The following is a 21,151-nucleotide window of genomic DNA, read 5'->3' as shown; positions in this document are numbered from 1 at the left end:
TCATCACTCTCTCCATTTCCATGACCCTTCAGTCTCTACTTTCTGTTGTCCATCAGTCACAATGTTGCAACTTCCTCTTTCAGACAAGTGGGTGCGCAATCTCCACGAAATAATTATCATGGTTTTAATGTTGATTCCCATGACTGTTGTAAGAGTAGATCATCTGGGGACTCATTTATAAAACATTTGTTCACACAGATTTGATCACAAATTGCACGTTCCAACGAAATCCAAGCTTTTAAATTCTTGAACTTACACTGTCAAAAAAGTGGACCAAAACTGAGTCAGAAAAGTGGACCAAAACTGAGGCTTAAATGCAAAAACAGAACTGGTTTATTGGGTCATCATGATGCCCAGGAAGTGCAGAAAACATTCTAAAACAGGGGAGGAGTGCTCATAATAATGGCTGAAACTGTAAAAATTGAATGGCATCAAACCATGTGATTGATGTATTTGATACCATTCTACTTATTCCGCTCCAGCCATTACCCCAAGCCCATCCACCCAAATTAAGGTACCACCAACCTCCTGTGGTATTAAAATAATAAAAAGTTTAGTATTTGGTCCCATATTCATAGCATGCAATGACGACATTAAGCTTGTGACTCAACACATTTGTTGGATGCATTTGCTGTTTGTTTTGGTTGTGTTTCAGAATTGTTTTGCCCAATAGAAATTAAATGGTAAATAATGTATTGTGTCATTTTGGAGTCACTTGTATTGTAAATAAGAATATAATATGTTTCTAAACACTTCTACATGAATGTGGATGCTATTATGATTATGGATAATCCTGAATGAATCGTGAATAATGATGAGTGAGAAAGTTAGATGCACAAATATCATAACCCCAAGACATGCTAACCTCTCCTCATTACAATAACAGGGGAGGGTAGCATTGTTGGGGGGGGGGGGGGGGGGGGGGGGGGGGGGGGTGGTATTGGTGTGTCTAACTTTCTCACTCATTATTATTCATTAATTCATTCAGGATTATCTGTAATCATGATAGCATCCACATTCATGTAGAAGTGGTTTGAAACATATTCTATTCTTATTTACAATAAAAGTGACTCGAAGATTAAACAATACATTATTTACCATTCATTTCTATTATGGAAGAAGACCAGTTCACATGGCAGAAAGGAGCCATTTCATTGGATGTAGTCTGCAACTAAACCAAAGGCTTTCTTTCTGGCATAGTATTTGGCGGGAGCAGTGTGAACAGACCCTAAAACCACTTCATCTTGAAATGAGGGAGTAAAGCTGCTTTGTAACTAAGTAACAAATCAGGATAAACAAACAAAAAAAGACAAATGTATACAAGGACTGGGTTTATTTACTAAGAAACAGCAGATATTGAAATAGTTCAATGCAATGTAATGCAATGTTCTCTGCACACACACATCTCCCAGCATTCCAGAGAAGAATTGGGAAAAAAAAATCTATACAAAAAAGAAAAAAAAAACCTGGAGAGAAAGTAGCGCTGGTCCGGTTCTTATCATGGTAACAGTATTCTAAATTTGTACCTGAAAACTACAAGCTTAAATCTGCATCCTTGATTCATATTATCTCTAGATAAGCATATATTATATTAATATACAGTTCTCTACCCCCATCAAAAAACCCGACATTTCTCCCGATCAATATAAGTAGCATAAGTAATGACCTTTTTTACAATATACATTGTCTTTAATTACAATATAAACTGACTTGACACAACATAACCAACAGTACAATATTGTTAAAACAAATGGAAAATATTTACTTTGAATCACATAGTTAATCCCTTGTCTTAGCATATGTCATTAATTAGCGTATGTCCGTAATTAGATCAACTAAACAAAAACACTTTAGAGGGGTGGAGAACGACTGAGGCAACCAAGATGGCCGCCAAAATAGCCGACCCCTATCATGGTCGCTAGGAAACATGGGTCGTGTTCATTAGGCACCAAATGGAAAAACACGTACTGAAACAGGGAGGGACTACCTAGACTTGTCCAATAAGAATTGTTTGTTTTTGTTTTCCGTTGCAAAACATTTTGCTATGGTGTGCACTAATGAATATGACCCTGGTGGAGTCTCTGGTCCACGCCAAAGACTCCTAGCCCCAATCCCCACTCCAAAGACTCCTAACCCCACTCCAAACCCCTGTTTGCAGATCTGAAGGAATGAGATAGGTGTACACAGCATGGCAGAAGGTCCCCTAGGCCTGACATAAAGTCTAGGTGGTGCCATCACCTTTTCTTCAGATCTGTTTACACTAAGGGATAGGGCCTAGGAGCAAAGGGTAGATGACTAGGAGCCAGGGAAAGGTGTTAGGGGAAGGACCAAGGGGTTGATTATGGACCAGGCCTTTATCTAGGGGTTTCCTGTCTCCACAGGACAGTGGGTAACATATGTATTCCCTGCACACATGGGTAGTTACACTGCAACATGGGAAATGGAGTTTCCTGAAAGAGTCTGTAAGACTGAATACTGACTGACAGGCGCCAAGAGTCACACACACGGCCAGCCACACAGGAGCGCGCACACACACACACACGTGATGTGGAATGTTAAATGGTACTCAACCTACTCGGCTATCAAGGATGAGAAAATCAACAAGGTGCTTTAGATGTGACACACGCAGTCTACTCTGTATGATGTCTACGTGGACTTGTGTCTGTATATTGTCTATTCTGTATGGTGTCTATCTGGACTTCTGTCTGTATATTGTCTATTTCTAGCAGCACCTTCTCACCAAAGCAAATTCTGGGTATGTGTAAATGTACTTGGTGAATAAAGGGATTCTGATACTCTTTGGCAACTTGGCCAAACAAAAGGAATGCATGAAAGCAGACTGGGTCAGGGTTGGCACGCCGCGAGAGAAGTCAAATGGGAGAGGAGACACACAGACACTCACCTCTCTCTCTCATCACAACTCAGACCTACAGCTAAATGTCTGACTGTGCAAAGGCACGGACACAAGCGTTGCATAAGCTCTCTTAAAGGGATAGTGCGAACATTTTCAAATACATATTTATCTCTTTACTGTTGGGTGATCTAGCCCTTTAAGTTCCAATCTTCCCGTAGGTCTCCTTATATACTGTATACAGGCCCTCCATTAGGCCTAGAAAAACAACACGAAAACTACAAATATTTGGCTCTACATACAAATATGTATGTAACTGCTATGTGGGAGTGTATAAAATAAAATATGGACGTATAATCAAACAACTAAAGCAAATCACCAAGAGCGGTGTACACATTTCTGTGCAAATTGGCTTTTTTTGACCACCCTCTGTCTAATGCTTGGATGGACGGATTTTGACAACACACGCACACACACAGGGTTGAAGTGATTTGCTTTGGCACACAGATAGGCTAATAATGAAGGAACAGGCAATGTAACGTTTAGACAAAGGAGGCTGAATTACAACAGGGAGGAGAGGCACACACACACACACCGTGTACACACACACCACGTAGACACACACACAATTGGCATTGATGCGAAACATATAATGAATGAGGAATACAGCTGAGGATAGTGCAGTAGCCACACACACGCTCATTCCAGCCACGTCCAATCACTGCATAAGGGATTCACTGATAAAAATATATCTAAAGAAAACAAAAAAAGCCTCCTGGTTGGTTGTCTGAGTAACACACATAGTTCTGACAGAGAGAACTTCATTACCCATGAGCCTCCTCTTCCGTTGAACTTTCCTGGGATTTGCTGCCACCTGTGGAACCCAGCCAATAAGAGAGAGGGGGAGGCCGTGAGTGGGGAGATGACATCACACATTGCACAATGACATAATGCCATCCGTTATGACTTCCACAATGGCACTGATGAGGTTACAATGCAGCCCACTATGACATCACAATACCACCCTGTGACATCACAATATGCTCTTTGTGTAGCCTGGTGTACATGTGACTGTTTCAATGCAATGGACACATTTTGGTACTTGTTTCTTTTTGTCAACAGACATGCAGTCTTTACCTCCTGTACACACAGGAGGGGATGAAGGAGAAGGGTGGGAGAATAGCAGCATACGTACCCAGTAGAGAGGGATGGGATAGGGCAGCCACAAAAGGACAGAAAGATGCGACGAGAGATAGAACGAGGAAACAGACATAAGCTTTTCAAGCGCGCACACACACACACACACACACACACACCTCTCTTTCCATTCCGCACCCACAAACACACCATCTCATTCACCCTGACCTGATTGCATCTCACTATCTGTAAGATACAAATAAAGGGTACTAAATAAAGGGCACTAAAATAAATAACACTAAGTATTTAGAGAAGAAACAGTCTAAAAGAACCCCCTCTAATTGGGTACGTTCCACACACAAAGCCTTATCCCAGTGTCTGTGAAGGATCTGGTCAAGAGACAAAACTTTCTAAAGGCCGTATTCAGACTTGAAATCTGCATGCTTAACTTTCACATAAACTATTCAGTGATGTCAATAGGAGACTTCAGCAACCATTCAAGCGCATATCTCAAGTCTGAATAAAGCCCTAAATGACCCTCAGGCGCTTTGTGACTGACTGAAAAGAAAATGAAAAATACTATTTTATTTTCTCCCAATGCCTTGGTGTCCTTTCAGTGTGTGTGTGTGTGTTGTAGTTGTCATGTCACTGAGGACACTGCATTTCCTTTACCTCATGCACACAGAAAACACTAACAGTAGTTCTCAATGGTGTCAAAGAAGGAAAAGTTTACAGGGAACTCTGGAGTGGCCAGAGGAGAGGAGGAGACAGGGGAGAGGAGAGGAGGAGACAGGGGAGGGGAGAGGAGGAGACAGGGGAGGGGAGAGGAGGAGACAGGGGAGGGGAGAGGAGGAGACAGGGGAGAGGAGGGGGAGACAGGGGAGAGCAGGAGGAGACAGAGAGGAGGAGCCAGAGGAGAGAAAGAAGAGAAAGAGAGAAGTCTTAGTTCACCCAAAGGGAGTACAGGTTATACATGATGGAGAGAAGTCACAACAGGAACAACCATTATTATTATTATTATTATTACTACTACTACTATTATTATACTTCCATCTTCAGTTTCTCTTCATTCTAGCCCATGGTGTTAGTATAAGGGTGTGTGTGTGTACAGTATGCACCTATGTATCTGTGTGTTACTCCTACCTTGCGTGGCGGTGTTCCTCTCATTGAGAAGCTTGGTCTGACTGTTAGGCAGGATCTTGATCTCAGGAGATTCTGGGTTCTGGCCAACACGCGACGCCATCAGAGCATTCAGGTACTGCATGCGAGTCACCTGGCAGAGGAAGAGTACTGTTAGTCTGACACACACAGAGAAAGACAAACACACACACACACACACACTGACCCGTATGAGCTGCAGGTCAGTGAGGGCGTGGACGGTGTAGTCAGGACAGTAGCTGGATGGGCTGGTGGCATCTCCCATCTCAAATGGATCCCTGGGAGGACGACGCTGGGTCGAAACTGGAGACTGGTGCACTGGACACACACACACACAGGTGAATCAAACACGCACACACACAAATGCTGCCGGCAGCAAATTTTTGTGCCACCCCCAGTAAATTTCTACCACGATGGTGTTGCACTGAAGTTCACAGGAAACTCAAGAGACAGAACTCTGGTGTCAGCTCATTTTGTGCACCCCTGTCAAACTGTGCTGCCTTCAAATACAGCATCAAATAATTATGACACTAACTTTGCATTATGTAATCAAATAATTATGACGCTAACTTTGCATTATGTAATCCAATAATTACAACAGAGTAAATGTAAATGAGTCTGGAACTCATCCTAGAACGGGGTAGGCAGCTAGATTCAGCCACGGAGAGGATGGTCGGGGGGCCAGAACATAATTATAATAATTTGTACACTGCAAATTGACCACAACTAGGCCCAAACATTGAGACACAATCACATACACTACATGACCAAAGGTATGTGGACACCTGCTCGTCGAACATCTCATTCCAAAATCATGGGCATTAATATGGAGTTGGTCCCCCCCTTTGCTGCTATAACTGCCTCCACTCTTCTGGGAAGGCTTTCCACTAGATGTTGGAACATTGCTGTGGGAACTTGCTTCCACTCAGCCACAAGAGCATTAGTGAGGTCGGGCACGGATGTTGGGCGATTAGGCCTGGCTCTAGTCGGAGTTCCAATTCATCCCAAAGGTGTTCGATGGGGTTGAGGTCAGGGCTCTGTGCAGGTCAGTCAAGTTCTTTCACACCGATCTCGACAAACCATTTCTGTATGGACCTCGCTTTGTGCACAGGGGCATTGTCATGCTGAAACAGGAAAGGGCCTTCCCCAAACTGTTGCCACAAAGTTGGAAGCACAGAATCGTCTAGAATGTCATTGTATGCTGTAGTGTTAAGATTTCCCTTCACTGGAACTAAGGGTCCTAGCCCGAACCATGAAAAACAGCCCCAGACCATTATTCCTCCTCCAACAAACTTTACAGTTGGCACTATGCATTGAAGCAGGTAGTGTTCTCCTGGCATCCGCCAAACCCAGATTCGTCTGTCGGACTGCCAGATGGTGAAGCGTGATTAATCACTCCAGAAAACGCGTTTCCACAGCTCCAGAGTCCAATGGCGGCAAGCTTTACACCACTCCAGCCGACGCTTGGCATTGCGCATGGTGACCGTAGGCTTGTGTGCAGCTGCTCAGCCATGGAAACCCATTTCATGAAGCTCCCGACTAACAGTTATTGTGCCGATGTTGCTTCCAGAGGCAGTTTGGAACTCAGTAGTGAGTGTTGCAACCAAGGAAAGACGTTATTTACGCGCTACAGCACCCGGCGGTCCCATTCTGTGAGCTTGTGTGGCCTACCACTTCACGGCTGAGCCGTTGTTGCTCCTAGACGTTTCCACTTCACAATAACAGCACTTACAGTTGACCGGGGCAGCTCTAGCAGGACAAACTGACTTGACGGAAAGATGGCATCCTATGACGGTGCCACTTTGAAAGTCACTGAGCTCTTTAGTAAGGCCATTCTACTGCCAATGTTTGTCTATGGAGATTGCATGGCTGTGTGCTCGATTTTATACACCTGTCAGCAACGGGTGTGGCTGAAATAGCAGAATCCACTAATTTGAAGGTGTCCACATACTTTTGGATATATAGTATCTTGTTTTATTCGTGGGAATACTGGGAACAGATTTCCTAAATCAAAAACGTTGTAAAAACATACAACTTATAATTGTTTCTTGTTGTGAAACGTTTTATAACATTTTCCGTTGAGAGCCCTAATGAGCACGACCCAGGTAATGGTACTAGTGAGGTATATACGTATGTGCGTGCTGCAGTTCTGTGTCTTACCTGAGGTTGGCGCTGTGAGTGCAGACACACCGTAGTATGTGAACGCTCCGTTCTCAAACTTCAAGCCCTCTTTACCGATCTCAACCTCCACACGCCCCTACAGGGACATAGTCAGGTACCATAAAACATGCGCATGTGCCAACACACACACTGACCTGAAGGAGCAGTATGAAGTAGTCTACGGGGTGGTTGTGTGTGAAGAGGTAGTGGTCACCCACACACACACAAAATACACACACACTGACCTGAAGGAGCAGTATGAAGTAGTCTACGGGGTGGTTGTGTGTGAAGAGGTAGTGGTCACCCACACACACACAAAATACACACACACTGACCTGAAGGAGCAGTATGAAGTAGTCTACAGGGTGGTTGTGTGTGAAGAGGTAGTGGTCACCCACACACACACAAAATACACACACACTGACCTGAAGGAGCAGTATGAAGTAGTCTACAGGGTGGTTGTGTGTGAAGAGGTAGTGGTCACCCACACACACACAAAATACACACACACTGACCTGAAGGAGCAGTATGAAGTAGTCTACGGGGTGGTTGCGTGTGAAGAGGTAATGGTCGGGGCTCAGGCGGTTGGAGGGGTCAAAGTGGACTTCCTGGTTGACACTGGGGTGGCGCAGCAGGTGGAATAACACCTTCTCTGACACACGGGCTGGACTGAAGTGCTCTACCTCTATAAGGGGACATGGACACACACACACACAGCACCTTCTCATGACCTTTCCAGAACACAAACTGATTGCATTGCTTTGCTCAAGCGTGCTGCCTAATACACAGGTCTGTGGAGCTTTAGTTATCCAATACATTTGTGTAGGGCTGGGGCAAAAGCCTGCAACTATCCAGGAGCAGGGTTGGCGAGCCCTGGCCTATGGTTTCATCACTGATCAAAAGCATACTAGTTTGTCTAACAAACCTTCCATCTTGTCTTTTCTATTGTAATTAGCTACACTATTCTATTGTAGTCTACATTCTGTTCTATTTTCATTCCAAACCTTAGTGGCTAAAGGTGAATCTATGTCAAGCAGCTGAAGAGGACAGAGAAAGGTCAAATAACATCCACCCACATCCAAAGTGTAGTCCTATAATGCAGACAGAATAACTATCCAGGTTGAATATCCATTCCTGCATATTTTCCACCATGAAGACTTATCGTGTGTATCCATTAACTTCTGTTACAGTGATGTAATATTACCAGTGGTGTTAAACTGTTACTGTCCTGGTAAACCACTGACTAATGACATAAGTGTGTGTGTGTGTCTCCGTGTGTTACGCGCATGCGCACACACACACACACACACACACACACACCCACCCACCCACCCACCCACCCACCTCTGGACAGGAAGCGGTGTGTGGCCAGCAGTAGCTGAGGTGAAGTGCGGATCTTGGGTTCTCCCTCTGGGAGTTTGAACAGAGAGAACTCTTCGTGGACGCTGCGAGGCTCCAGAGGGATCTCCAGAGGGGCCAGCGGACGCTTCACCTTCATGTCCACTACAGAGAGAGGGGGTAGGGGTTAGTGGACAGGGAGAGCGGTTAGGAGTGAGGGGAGAGGGATTAGGTGACAGGGAGAGGGGTTAGGTGACACACACACACTCGCTCTCTCTCTCTCCCACACAGACACACACACACACAGCGCACACACTTGCAAGCCCATACGGACACACACAATCTCGGTCTCTCGTGCTCTCTCTCTTACTGTAGCCGTCTGACTCATCCAGGATCTCTGATTTGATGATCTCCTCGATGACGTCCTCCAAGGTGACCAATCCCAGCACCTCGTAGAAGGGATCGCCCTCCCCCTCGTTGTTCACCTTCTGAACGATGGCCAGGGCAGAGTTTCCTGGAGAGAGGGGGGTGAAAGGGGGTAAAGGTCAAAGTTGAGGAGAGCTGGGTACCTTAGTGGTCAAATCGCAAGCCAACCACAACTTTGGCTTTTCACATTAGTCCACAAGGTAGGTCTATGCAGGTGTGACGTTAAAGAAATTGACTTGATGTTGTGGCTATCTTTCAAAAACTATCACCACACACACACGTATTAACACACGCACACCTTTCTTGAACTCTTCCAGCATAGCGTCCAGTTTGGTGTCGTTGAAGACAAAGTGCAGAGGGTGATTGTAGAACTTGGTGATGGTCGTCATGGGAGTACAGTCGTCAGGGTCGACCAGAGCCAGGTCCTTGACAAACAAGATCTCCACGATGTTAGACCTGAGTAAATTACATTAGATACCTGTTAGTGTGTGTGTGTATATGTTCCTATGTGTGTGTTTGAATGACCCACCTGTCTTTTCTGTAGACGGGATGTGTGTGTATGTTTCTTTAAGTGTATGTCCCTTTGTGTCTGTGTGTCAGTGTGTGTGTGTCCCTTTGTGTCTGTGTGTCAGTGTGTGTGTGTCCCTTTGTGTCTGTGTGTCAGTGTGTGTGTGTCCCTTTGTGTCTGTGTGTCAGTGTCCCTTTGTGTCTGTGTGTCAGTGTGTGTGTGTCCCTTTGTGTCTGTGTGTCAGTGTGTGTGTGTCCCTTTGTGTCTGTGTGTCTGTGTGTGTGTGTCCCTTTGTGTCAGTGTGTCAGTGTGTCAGTGTCCCTTTGTGTCTGTGTGTCAGTGTGCGTGTGTCCCTTTGTGTCTGTGTGTCAGTGTGCGTGTGTCCCTTTGTGTCTGTGTGTCAGTGTGTGTGTGTCCCTTTGTGTCTGTGTGTCAGTGTGTGTGTGTCCCTTTGTGTCAGTGTGTGTGTGTCCCTTTGTGTCTGTGTGTCAGTGTGTGTGTGTCCCTTTGTGTCTGTGTGTCAGTGTGTGTGTGTCCCTTTGTGTCTGTGTGTGTCCCTTTGTGTCTGTGTGTCAGTGTGTGTGTGTCCCCCTTTGTGTTTGTGTGTCAGTGTGTGTGTGTCCCTTTGTGTCTGTGTGTCAGTGTGTGTGTGTCCCTTTGTGTCTGTGTGTCAGTGTGTGTGTGTCCCTTTGTGTCTGTGTGTCAGTGTGCGTGTGTCCCTTTGTGTCTGTGTGTCAGTGTGCGTGTGTCCCTTTGTGTCTGTGTGTCAGTGTGCGTGTGTCCCTTTATGTGTGTGTGTCAGTGTGCGTGTGTCCCTTTGTGTCTGTGTGTCAGTGTGTGTGTGTCCCTTTGTGTCTGTGTGTCAGTGTGCGTGTGTCCCTTTATGTGTGTGTGTCAGTGTGTGTGTGTCCCTTTATGTCTGTGTGTCAGTGTGTGTGTGTCCCTTTGTATCTGTGTGTCAGTGTGTGTGTGTCCCTTTATGTGTGTGTGTGTTGAGCCCATCCACCCACTTCTCCTCTTCATAGATGGGGACTCGTGTGTATCCACTCTGCATGATCTCTGACATGGTGGAGAAGTCCAGCACAGCGGTGGACGGCAGCATGAAACAGTCCTTCAGCGGAGTCAGGATGTCCTCCACTGTCTTCCTGCGCAGCGCACCACGGCTAAACTCTTCCTTCACAAACTCACTGCAAATCACAATGATGACAAACGATAACGATGGATTATAACATTTACCATTTACTAGGTGTCAAAGAACTTTACAATCCCAAATCAACCCCTAGCTCCTAAACCCTAGACAGGGGGTAGTCAACTCCAGTCCTGCAAGCTTTTCAGCCCAGTACTCGCAAACCTGATCAGTTGTGTATATGTTGGGCTGGAACAAAAGCCTGCCCCTGTTGGTCACCATGGCTAGATGTAGATTTTGTTTACTGCAGTATGGGAATAATCATACACACAGTAGTCCTATAGATCAGTGACATAGCAGTGTATGGCAACCATGGACATTACACACGGTCATACAGATATGTGTGTGTTTGTGTGTGTCACGTACCTGTAGGGGTCGTTGACGTTGGTGCGGATCATCTCCATGGCCCTCTCCCTCACGCCGCAGGTGCTGATGTCACGTCTCAACACCAGGTCCAGCACCAGGCCCAGTGGGCACGACAGTGGGCACGTCAGCACCATACACACCTGGCAGAGGAAGATGGAACCTGTTCAATTCTACCTTCTTGTTAAGAAAAAAATGTATATGGGGCTGCTAGGAGCCACCGGTCTCACTAGATGCTAGAGGACAATGGGGTTGTGTTCATTAGGGCACGCAACAGAAAACGTTTTAAAATGGAAAACGAAAATGAGCATTTCAGTCCAGGTATTTCCTCCCTGTTTGAGTCGGTTTTCTCCCGGTTGGTGCCTAATGAACACGACGCTTGCCTTCTGTTAGGTTCCATACAGACCTGTGCCAGCCAGGTGAAGCCTGGGGCTAGCTGGAAGCCGTAGCCGGAACACACTATGTGGGGAACAAGCTCTGACACCAGGAAGATGAGGAACCCGCTGGTGAAGACGGCGGGCGCTATGGAACCCAGGACCCTGTAGAGCAGCACACCGAGAACCGAGTGGCCCAGAGCGCACAGGAACAGCAGAGAACACACCTAGAACCGAGAGTGGGGATGGTGTGAAGTTAGTGTGGATTTCAGAGTGATGTCCTTACATCTGAATATTAAGAGGGTAGGGCAGGGGTCTCTGGTCTTGGATGTGCAGGCTTATATTCCAACCTAGCACTAACACACAGGGTTGGGGAGTAACTGATTACAACAACAAAACTAACTGTAATCAGTTGCGTTACCCGCTAAAATATTGGAATCAGATGAGATACTTTTGAAAAACTGATTACTTCTTGGATTACTTTTAAATTCAGAAAGGATGTTTGTGAAAAAATACATCATGACACCTTAATGTTTTCTCAATGACATTCAATTGAAAGGTGCACGTTTAAGTTTGTGCCACCTGAGCAAGTTTAACCCCAAGTCAGAGACTACTATGATGACACACCAAATACGTTTGATGGATCCCTTTTGTCTTCTTCTAATGCCTCTTAAAGGAAATGTAATCCAAAGTGACTGAAAGTATTCAGATTACATTACTGAGTTGGGGTAATCCAAAAGTTACGTTACTGATTACAATTTTGGACAGGTAACTAGTAACGGATTACATTTAAAAAGTAACCTACCTAACCCTGATAACACACCTGTTTCAACTAATTAAGGTCCAGACACGAGCTGATTATTTGAAACAGGTGTGTTAGTGCTGGGATGGAACAAAAGCCTCTACACCCAATAGCATAGCTCTACAGGAGGGGTGTAAATTGGGGACCCATGCACCCTAATTATCTGAGGGGCCAAAATGTGAGAATTTAGCATTTTTCAAACATCTGAAACAGCTTTTTCCTGCAATCTAGAGCCATAATCATTATTCTTAATTCGATGTAAAAAAATATATATTTTCCTGCATATCTAAGCATACCTCTCGAGTTGTCCTTTTTTTTAAAGAAACAAAATATGCTAAATATGCTCAAATCTGGGTAAAACTTTGAAAGGAATGCGAGTTTTATTCAGTACATTTAGTTATTGTTTGTTTTTCTAAAGTCTACCAACCTTGACAGCAGGCATGCCAGTTAAGGTAGACAAGCTAGCTACTCTAACTTGATTAATAGCATTAAATTGCTACTTGGTAGCTAGTTGGGAGATTGGAAACCTATCTGGGCTAGCTAACGCCAACTAAATAAAAATGCTAAGTGGCTAGTAGTATTACAGAGAGAAAAAAACATGTATTATATATTTTTTATATAAACAGGAAAAATCTTAAGGGGCATGTGCCCATGTATCCCCTATGGGCATCACACCTCTGACCCCAGGTCTAATCATTGTGTGTGTGAGTTGTAGTAGTAGTAGGGACCCACCAGGCAGTTGCCTCGTCTCCGGATTGGCTCGAGGCGCTTGGCGGTCCGTTTGTCCTCCTCGGAGCCGCAGCTGTGGAAGACGTAGAGTTCCAGGGGGTCCAGCCACAACAGGCTGAGGTTGACGCTCCTCAGCACCCCGCACACCAGGATCAGCAACACGATCAGCACCGCCAGACCCCACGGAGGGATGTAGTCCGCCAGAAGACCTGTGTCGTTGTTGATCTGCAGCCTGTCCGGTCCCACCGACACCCAGCTTCCGCTCTTCAGCACGCACAGGTGGTGGTAGGTAGGTTTGGCATCATCCACTCCTCCCGTGGAGGATGCAGCGGGAGAGCTGCTGCTCTTGTCCCGCGTCTGTACCGTTATCAACCCACTGTACTCCTCGTCCGCTGTGAACTCCCCCGTGACCTGGAAGGCGGCGGAGTCACGGCGGGTCTCCTGCTCGCACGGGTCGGCTGTATCCTCCACCGCCCCGGTCTCCTCCTGTCTTGCCCCAGCGAACGCCACCCACGGCCAGGTCCCATTTAGATCCCAGCCGAACAGCCGAAGCTTGAAACTGGCCCCTTGCGGCGCAGAGATGATCCGCTCCTTCATATACACCTGGCCTTCTGGGTCCTCCAGTCGCAGCCCCAGAACCCACGGGTCTTGCTGGGTGCAGGCGCCGTCCCTGGTCCTCCAGCAGAGCAACAATATCATCAACAAGAACCGTAGGTCTGCCAAGCTGGCCACCATATTGGAATTGGGCAGCTGGGCTTTGCGCGAATCATGTGACTGCCTGCCGGTGTCGCAGCTGCCCGCCCACCGAGGCTCTGCGAGCCACACAGCGCTCAGAAAGAAACTGGTTCCCTTTCGACGCCATTTTGGGGAGAAAGTGCATGAGCTTAGTGTCGTGCACTGCTCTCATTCGGAGCCGCAGTGGACGTAGTTTCCTCTTTTAAAAAAAACACCTTCTCGGAAATTGACCAATGAGTCTATGGCTGATGACACCCAATCAAGAAAGCGGGTTGTACCACGCCCATCTTTGTTTGGAGTCTTAAAAACAGTCAGCTTCCAGCCAAATGTAAAGGGTCCTTGCTATGCGGGATCCTTGGGACGTCCCCCCCCCTCCAATACCCATACCTAACATTTTAAATGGTTAGGTATGGTTAAGGTTTAGGGTAAGGATGTCCCAAGGATCCCAGATAGCACTGACCAAAACTTAAAGGGGCTTCATCAATATTCCTTGACGCATAATAGACATAAACGCATAATGCTAAATGACTAAATTATAATAGAGACCATTTAGGCAGCCTAAAGATTATGTAACTGCATGTTGTTAAAGCATTATTTAGTCATCCAGATTTTCCTGACTTTTGCTTTCCTCCATTTGATGGATATTGTCATCATCAGCTTTGTTCTGCACAGTGAAAACAATAGGCCTACAAAGGAGCGTTCAACTATGTTATTTCAGGATCCCTGTGAGTCCAAGTACAGAGCTCCAGGTAGAAGTTTCCTTTTGGCACAGATTTAGAATCAGCTTACCCTCCTTCAACTCCTAACCCTGATCGCAGATCAGTTTAGGACCAAATGCATTATACTCTGTACACTAAGACCGCTACAGATGGCTCCATCTGAGACAAAGCCATCCACTGGAGGATACAATCACCACTAAAGAAGCCTAAACAGTCACACCCAGCACCACACTGACTAGGCAAGTTAAAACATGACTGATTAAGGGTCTGCCACAGAGCCAAACGCTGTAGTTATGTAACCCCAATGAAAACACAGCATAAACGTGCAGTGGAAGGGTTAAATTCCTATCTTCATGTAGCTACCTGCATACTTCTACTTTCTGAAAAACTGTCTTTGACAAACTGAACTACATGACTTTGTGCTGTTGGAGTTATATGCGTCACAAAGAGAGCATTTTTGTTTACCTTTTGTTACTTGGCATTGACAAAAAGTAAGGCTAACAGTCACTGATGTTTGCCATCGGTGTGGCCTACTGTTGACATTACTATTGTGGGAATTTCTTTAACCTTTTCTATACGTTTGACACGTCTAGGTGGGATAAACAGTGAACACAGACTGTGACAAAAAGAGCACAGTAGACACAGCAGTTTACATAGAGAAATATATCTCAGGTTTATTAACCCTATATCGACTTCTTCAAAACTCCATACAGATTCATTATTATAAAACAGTAAGTACACATTGCTTACCACAGAACGTATTGCTGATCAGTCATTAAACATGAAAGTCGTTGTAGGACACAAGCACTCCAAACCCTAACTTCATGTAATAAATAATATAACATTTCCAACTCTGACCGGCTTCTCGTGGAAGACTAGCAGAGAGAAAACTGAGAGAGATCAGTGTGAACCTGGAGGCCAGACCCCTAGTCTCTGTCAGACTGTTCAGTGTGTGCTTATGGGTCTCTCTGAGTAAGCGGTATTAAACTGTCTAAAGAAACATTGTACCCATTCTAATTTAATGCACAAAAAGCATCCTTCTTGGAGGACAGTTCTATTCTATTTCATAGTGGGGGTCTGGCTCTCAGTCTAGCAGTATGGCACTAGCCTGTTCCCAGATCTGTGTGTGCCGTCTTGCCAACTCCTACACTGAACAAAAATATAAACACAACATCTAAAAAGTGTTGGTCCCATGTTTCATGAGCTGAAATAAAAGATCCAAGACATTTCATATGCGCAAAAAGCTTATTTCTCTCAAATTTGTTTACATCCCTGTTAGTGAGCATTTCTCCTTTACCAAGATAATCCATCCACCTGACAGGTGTAGCATATCAAGAAGCTGATTAAACAGCATGATCATTACACAGAACCGTTTTGCTAGGGAACAATAAAAGGCCACTAAAATGTGCAGTTTTGTCACACAACACAATGCCACAGATGTCTCAAGTTTTGAGGGAGCGTGTATTTGGCATGCTGACTGCCGGAATGTCCACCAGAGCGATTGCCAGAGAATTGAATGTTAATTTCTCTACCATAAGCCGCATCCAATGTCATTTTAGAGAATTTAGCAGTACGTCCAACTGGCCTCACAACCACAGACCATGTGTATGGCGTCGTGTGGGCGAGCGTTTTGCTGATGTCAACATTGTGAACAGAGTGCCCCCATTGTGGCGGTGGGGTAATGGTATGGGCAGGCATAAGCTACGGAAAACGAACACAATTGAATTTTATCGATGGCAATTTGAATGCAAAAAATACAGTGACTAGATTGTGAGGCCCATTTTTTTAAAGGTATTTGTGAGCAAGAGATGCATATCTGTATTCCCAGTCATGTGAAATCCATAGATTAGGGCCTAATGAATTCATTTCAATTGACTGATTTCCTCATACAGTGGGGGAAAAAAGTATTTAGTCAGCCACCAATTGTGCAAGTTCTCCCACTTAAAAAGATGAGAGAGGCCTGTAATTTTCATCATAGGTACACGTCAACTATGACAGACAAATTGAGGAATAAAAATCCAGAAAATCACATTGTAGGATTTTTAATGAATTTATTGGCAAATTATGGTGGAAAATAAGTATTTGGTCACCTACAAACAAGCAAGATTTCTGGTTCTCATAGACCTGTAACTTCTTCTTTAAGAGGCTCCTCTGTCCTCCACTTGTTACCTGTATTAATGGCACCTGTTTGAACTTGTTATCAGTATAAAAGACACCTGTCCACAACCTCAAACAGTCACACTCCAAACTCCACTATGGCCAAGACCAAAGAGCTGTCAAAGGACACCAGAAACAAAATTGTAGACCTGCACCAGGCTGGGAAGACTGAATCTGCAATAGGTAAGCAGCTTGGTTTGAAGAAATCAACTGTGGGAGCAATTATTAGGAAATGGAAGACATACAAGACCACTGATAATCTCCCTCGATCTGGGGCTCCACGCAAGATCTCACCCCGTGGGGTCAAAATGATCACAAGAACGGTGAGCAAAAATCCCAGAACCACACAGGGGGACCTAGTGAATGACCTGCAGAGAGCTGGGACCAAAGTAACAAAGCCTACCATCAGTAACACACTACGCCGCCAGGGACTCAAATCCTGCAGTGCCAGACGTGTCCCCCTGCTTAAGCCAGTACATGTCCAGGCCCGTCTGAAGTTTGCTAGAGTGCATTTGGATGATCCAGAAGAGGATTGGGAGAATGTCATATGGTCAGATGAAACCAAAATATAACTTTTTGGTAAAAACTCAACTCGTCGTGTTTGGAGGACAAAGAATGCTGAGTTGCATCCAAAGAACACCATACCTACTGTGAAGCATGGGGGTGGAAACATCATGCTTTGGGGCTGTTTTTCTGCAAAGGGACCAGGACGACTGATCCGTGTAAAGGAAAGAATGAATGGGGCCATGTATCGTGAGATTTTGAGTGAAAACCTCCTTCCATCAGCAAGGGCATTGAAGATGAAACGTGGCTGGGTCTTTCAGCATGACAATGATCCCAAACACAACGCCCGGGCAACGAAGGAGTGGCTTCGTAAGAAGCATTTCAAGGTCCTGGAGTGGCCTAGCCAGTCTCCAGATCTCAACCCCATAGAAAATCTTTGGAGGGAGTTGAAAGTCTGTGTTGCCCAGCGACAGTCCCAAAACATCACTGCTCTAGAGGAGATCTACATGGAGGAATGGGCCAAAATACCAGCAACAGTGTGTGAAAACCTTGTGAAGACTTACAGAAAACGTTTGACCTGTGTCATTGCCAACAAAGGGTATATAACAAAGTATTGAGAAACTTTTGATATTGTCCAAATACTTATTTTCCACCATAATTTGCAAATAAATTCATTAAAAATCCTACAATGTGATTTTCAGGAAAAAAAAATCTAATTTTGTCTGTCATAGTTGACGTGTACCTATGATGAAAATTACAGGCCTCTCATCTTTTTAAGTGGGAGAACTTGCACAATTGGTGGCTGACTAAATACTTTTTTCCCCCACTGTATGAACTAATTCAGTAAAATCTTTGAAATTGTTGCATGTTGCGTTTATATTTTTGTTCAGTATAAAGTAATTGGTGTGACAATGGCCACATAGTAGCTGGCAGACAGCCCAAACAGATCTGGAATCAGGCTAGTATGGCACCCTCGTGTCTCCTCAGTCATCACCTCTACCAGCCACCGGTGAGTCAACCACCCACAGTGGAAAAGCTGTCTCTGGTCTGAGAATACAGCACCAGGAATCTTTAAACCTCCCGGTCTATGTCCCAGGTCTAATCACCACACTTGGGCTGAGCTAACAACCACACAACAGAGCCTGGCTGCCAGTTAAGCTTTGCCGTCCCGCCAGGAACCAACCACCAGCTAGAAGGAGCTGGACATTACAAAAAAGCTTATAGGACTGTTCAGACCAGCGGTCAAGGAATTTCAACATTACTTGACCGGCGGGAGGGAGGAGGGGAGCGTAGAAGCTGGGGGAGAGGGTAAAGAAAGAAGCAGAGAATAGGCTAGAAGGAGGGGAGGAAGAGAGGAAAAAAGGGGGTTGAGGGAAGGGAAGGAGGGGAGAAGAGGGGAGGAGAGGAAAGAAAATTGGGAAAGGAAAAGAGGGGAAGGAGGCATGGTAGTCTATCCAGACAGACAGCTACCAGCTAGCTAACAGCTAGCTATGCTACCACGGTGCTGTGACTTTGGTCATTCATGTCAAATGGTCAGTGTTACTAAATGCTACTTCAGCTAGGGGAAAAAATTATTGGAGAGAAAGAGAAATGTTCTTTGAGGTCAAATCCAAGCAATGTTTTTATTGCTATTTCAATATCTTCCTAGTAAAATGTCTTAGTCTAAGGAGATATACATTTTTATCTCTGATAAGTATTCTCACAGAGGCTACTTTATACATGTGTTCCATATAGGCATCCTCGCTTACTCCCATTACACACAATATAGCAGACAAATGCCAGTTTCTTCATATACAGTAGTATTTACAGTAACATAATACAAGCAAGAAATATATAACATCTCTTCGTCTGTCACAATAACCCGTTGACAGACGCGATTGTTGTAAATGGAAGCCCGTTTCACGAGAGAACACATAAAAATAACTGAATATTATTACTTTTCAAATAAATACATTTCTAAGTAGTCGAACAATGCTTTCATAACATCACCGTTCCCAGTACACAGACTAGGAGCATCACAGCCAACCAGTGGCTAGACTTGAAACCAGACCAGTGCTGTAACAAAACCAGTAAGACCCAATGCTACAAGTGACCTATGTGAACCAGCAGTCAGGTCTAGGGTTTCTGGGTGTAGTAGTGTGTAAGGCTGCGCCCACCATAGACTTAGAAATCCTAGAATGGACGACCCCATTCAATAGCCTGTACTGAGGGGCTTGTGTCTGTTCTATTCATTCTAATATGTGTTATACTCTTACAATTCAGGTATGAACTCTTCCCTGTGGAACAGATTTTACAGAAATGCTTTGGAATAAATACTTAGTTCTACCTCAGTTTGTGATTTTCTTACCAAATTCATATGTGTAAATCAATCTTTTATCTAGTTGTTTTTCTTCATGTTGACAGTTGCTTGAGTTACTTCATATATTTCTGGGGCTCAAGATATGTAGATTTTCATGATAGCAGCGTTATATGTCTGGTCTGCTCTCCATCCATAAAGAATGCATGGTGAAGGAGACACACATAGTCATCTCTAAACTGTGTCCACTCCTCTGGAGGAGAGTACAGTCCTATAGTTCCTCTATATATAGTCCCGTGTAGCTCAGTTGGTAGAGCATGGCGTTTGCAACCCCAGGGTTGTGGGTTCGATTCCCACGGGGGACCAGTATGAAAATGTATGTACTCACTAACTGTAAGTCGCTCTGGATAAGAGTGTCTGCTAAATGACTAAAATGTAAATATATGTGTTATAGACACCATATCTACCCATAGAGAGCACGCCTGGGCACAGAGCGTGTAACAGTTTCATTTATAAACACACAATAAAACCTACATCACATTGAATCTGAATGGTCAATTGTGGATCCCCTGTTTTGGAATGTCCTTTTTGGAGTACATACAATGTAAATGGGAAGGGAACATTGTAGTGGAGGTGGCATGCCTTTTTTCAGGTCATTAGCAGTGCCAACCACCACTCACTGATTGTAACATCACATAGTAAAACTCTCAATTCTAAAGTTCATTGTGACATCACCCCTGAAAACAGTGAATTCTATATTCCATTGTGACATCACACAGTAATACTCTGAACTCTAAACTCCATTGTGACATCACTCCAAAGCAGCCAATAACGTTAAACCACAGTGTCTCAGACACCCAAGTGCTATTCCACTGCTTATGTGAAATGATATAAACAGGAAAAGAAGCTAGTATCTTAGTGGAATTGAGCTCTGTTCCCAGTTAGGTGTGTAGGTGCTAGGGGGAGTTGGTTGCAATACAGTAGTAAAGTCTGTTCTGGAGTGTCAGTGTCATTAGTCACAGTACATGGAGTTTTAGTCTAAAACAAAATAAAAATCTATAGAATATAAAACATTTGACAAATAAATCTCTCTATATATACAAAGTAATGCAAAATAAATATATTACTATTTATATTTAAATAATTAATCATATAATATACTTCACATCTCTGGTCAGGAGGTGGGTCTGTGTTAAACAAACCCACCTGTCAGTCAATCAGTCAGCCAACTCCTCCCTTCCAGTAACCCCACCCCAGCCTGATAGGGTCAGGTGGTCAACCACTTCTAGTGTGTTTCATTCCACAAATGTTCCAAAATGAGGTGCAGCCCAGGAGGTACACACACAAATCCTTACACTCCTGTTGAGCCCTTGTGTAAACAGACCCCAAACACAACAATCGCTATCTTTAACAATCATCTACTCACAACCATCTAGTTCAGTTTTTTGGGAAATCGCCATCTTTGGAAAAAAGAAAGAACAAAAAAAACTAACCAAGATTCTAGGACTCCCTCATGAGAATGTTCCATTTGTGTTGGGGGAGGGGGTTTGAAGGTCGTTGCCATGGAAACATGTGGGCATGTGGGAGGGGAGTGGGACAGAAAGTGTTTTAGAGAGAACACACAGGTACAGGTGTGTGGGTGAGGGTTCACAGTGAACACTAAGCTAAAAATGCATGAATCTCTACATCTCTCAATATCGCTACATTT

The 21,151-nt window shown here is 44.6% G+C and overlaps 1 protein-coding gene across 1 annotated transcript; it reads right to left on the bottom strand.

Annotated features, from left to right (window-relative positions):
- Nucleotides 1-1,316: 1,316 nt before the first annotated feature.
- On the bottom strand, nucleotides 1,317-13,767 carry cnnm3 (cyclin and CBS domain divalent metal cation transport mediator 3; the record flags this gene model as incomplete). The annotated part of the gene is made up of 12 exons (XM_084160494.1): nucleotides 1,317-3,725; nucleotides 5,132-5,261; nucleotides 5,334-5,464; nucleotides 7,307-7,403; nucleotides 7,822-7,991; nucleotides 8,651-8,809; nucleotides 9,015-9,158; nucleotides 9,369-9,526; nucleotides 10,589-10,765; nucleotides 11,131-11,270; nucleotides 11,534-11,728; nucleotides 13,036-13,767. 12 exons carry the CDS (start codon nucleotides 13,765-13,767, stop codon nucleotides 3,676-3,678), a joined length of 2,283 nt encoding a protein of 760 aa, XP_084016620.1. The 3' UTR covers nucleotides 1,317-3,675.
- Between the last annotated feature and the right edge of the window lie 7,384 nt (nucleotides 13,768-21,151).

Source organism: Coregonus lavaretus (assembly GCF_964263955.1).
Source record: "Coregonus lavaretus genome assembly, chromosome: 4".
NCBI lineage: Eukaryota > Metazoa > Chordata > Actinopteri > Salmoniformes > Salmonidae > Coregonus > Coregonus lavaretus.
The sequence above is the reverse complement of the archived record's forward strand: the minus strand, read 5'-3'. Positions and strand labels throughout refer to the sequence as shown.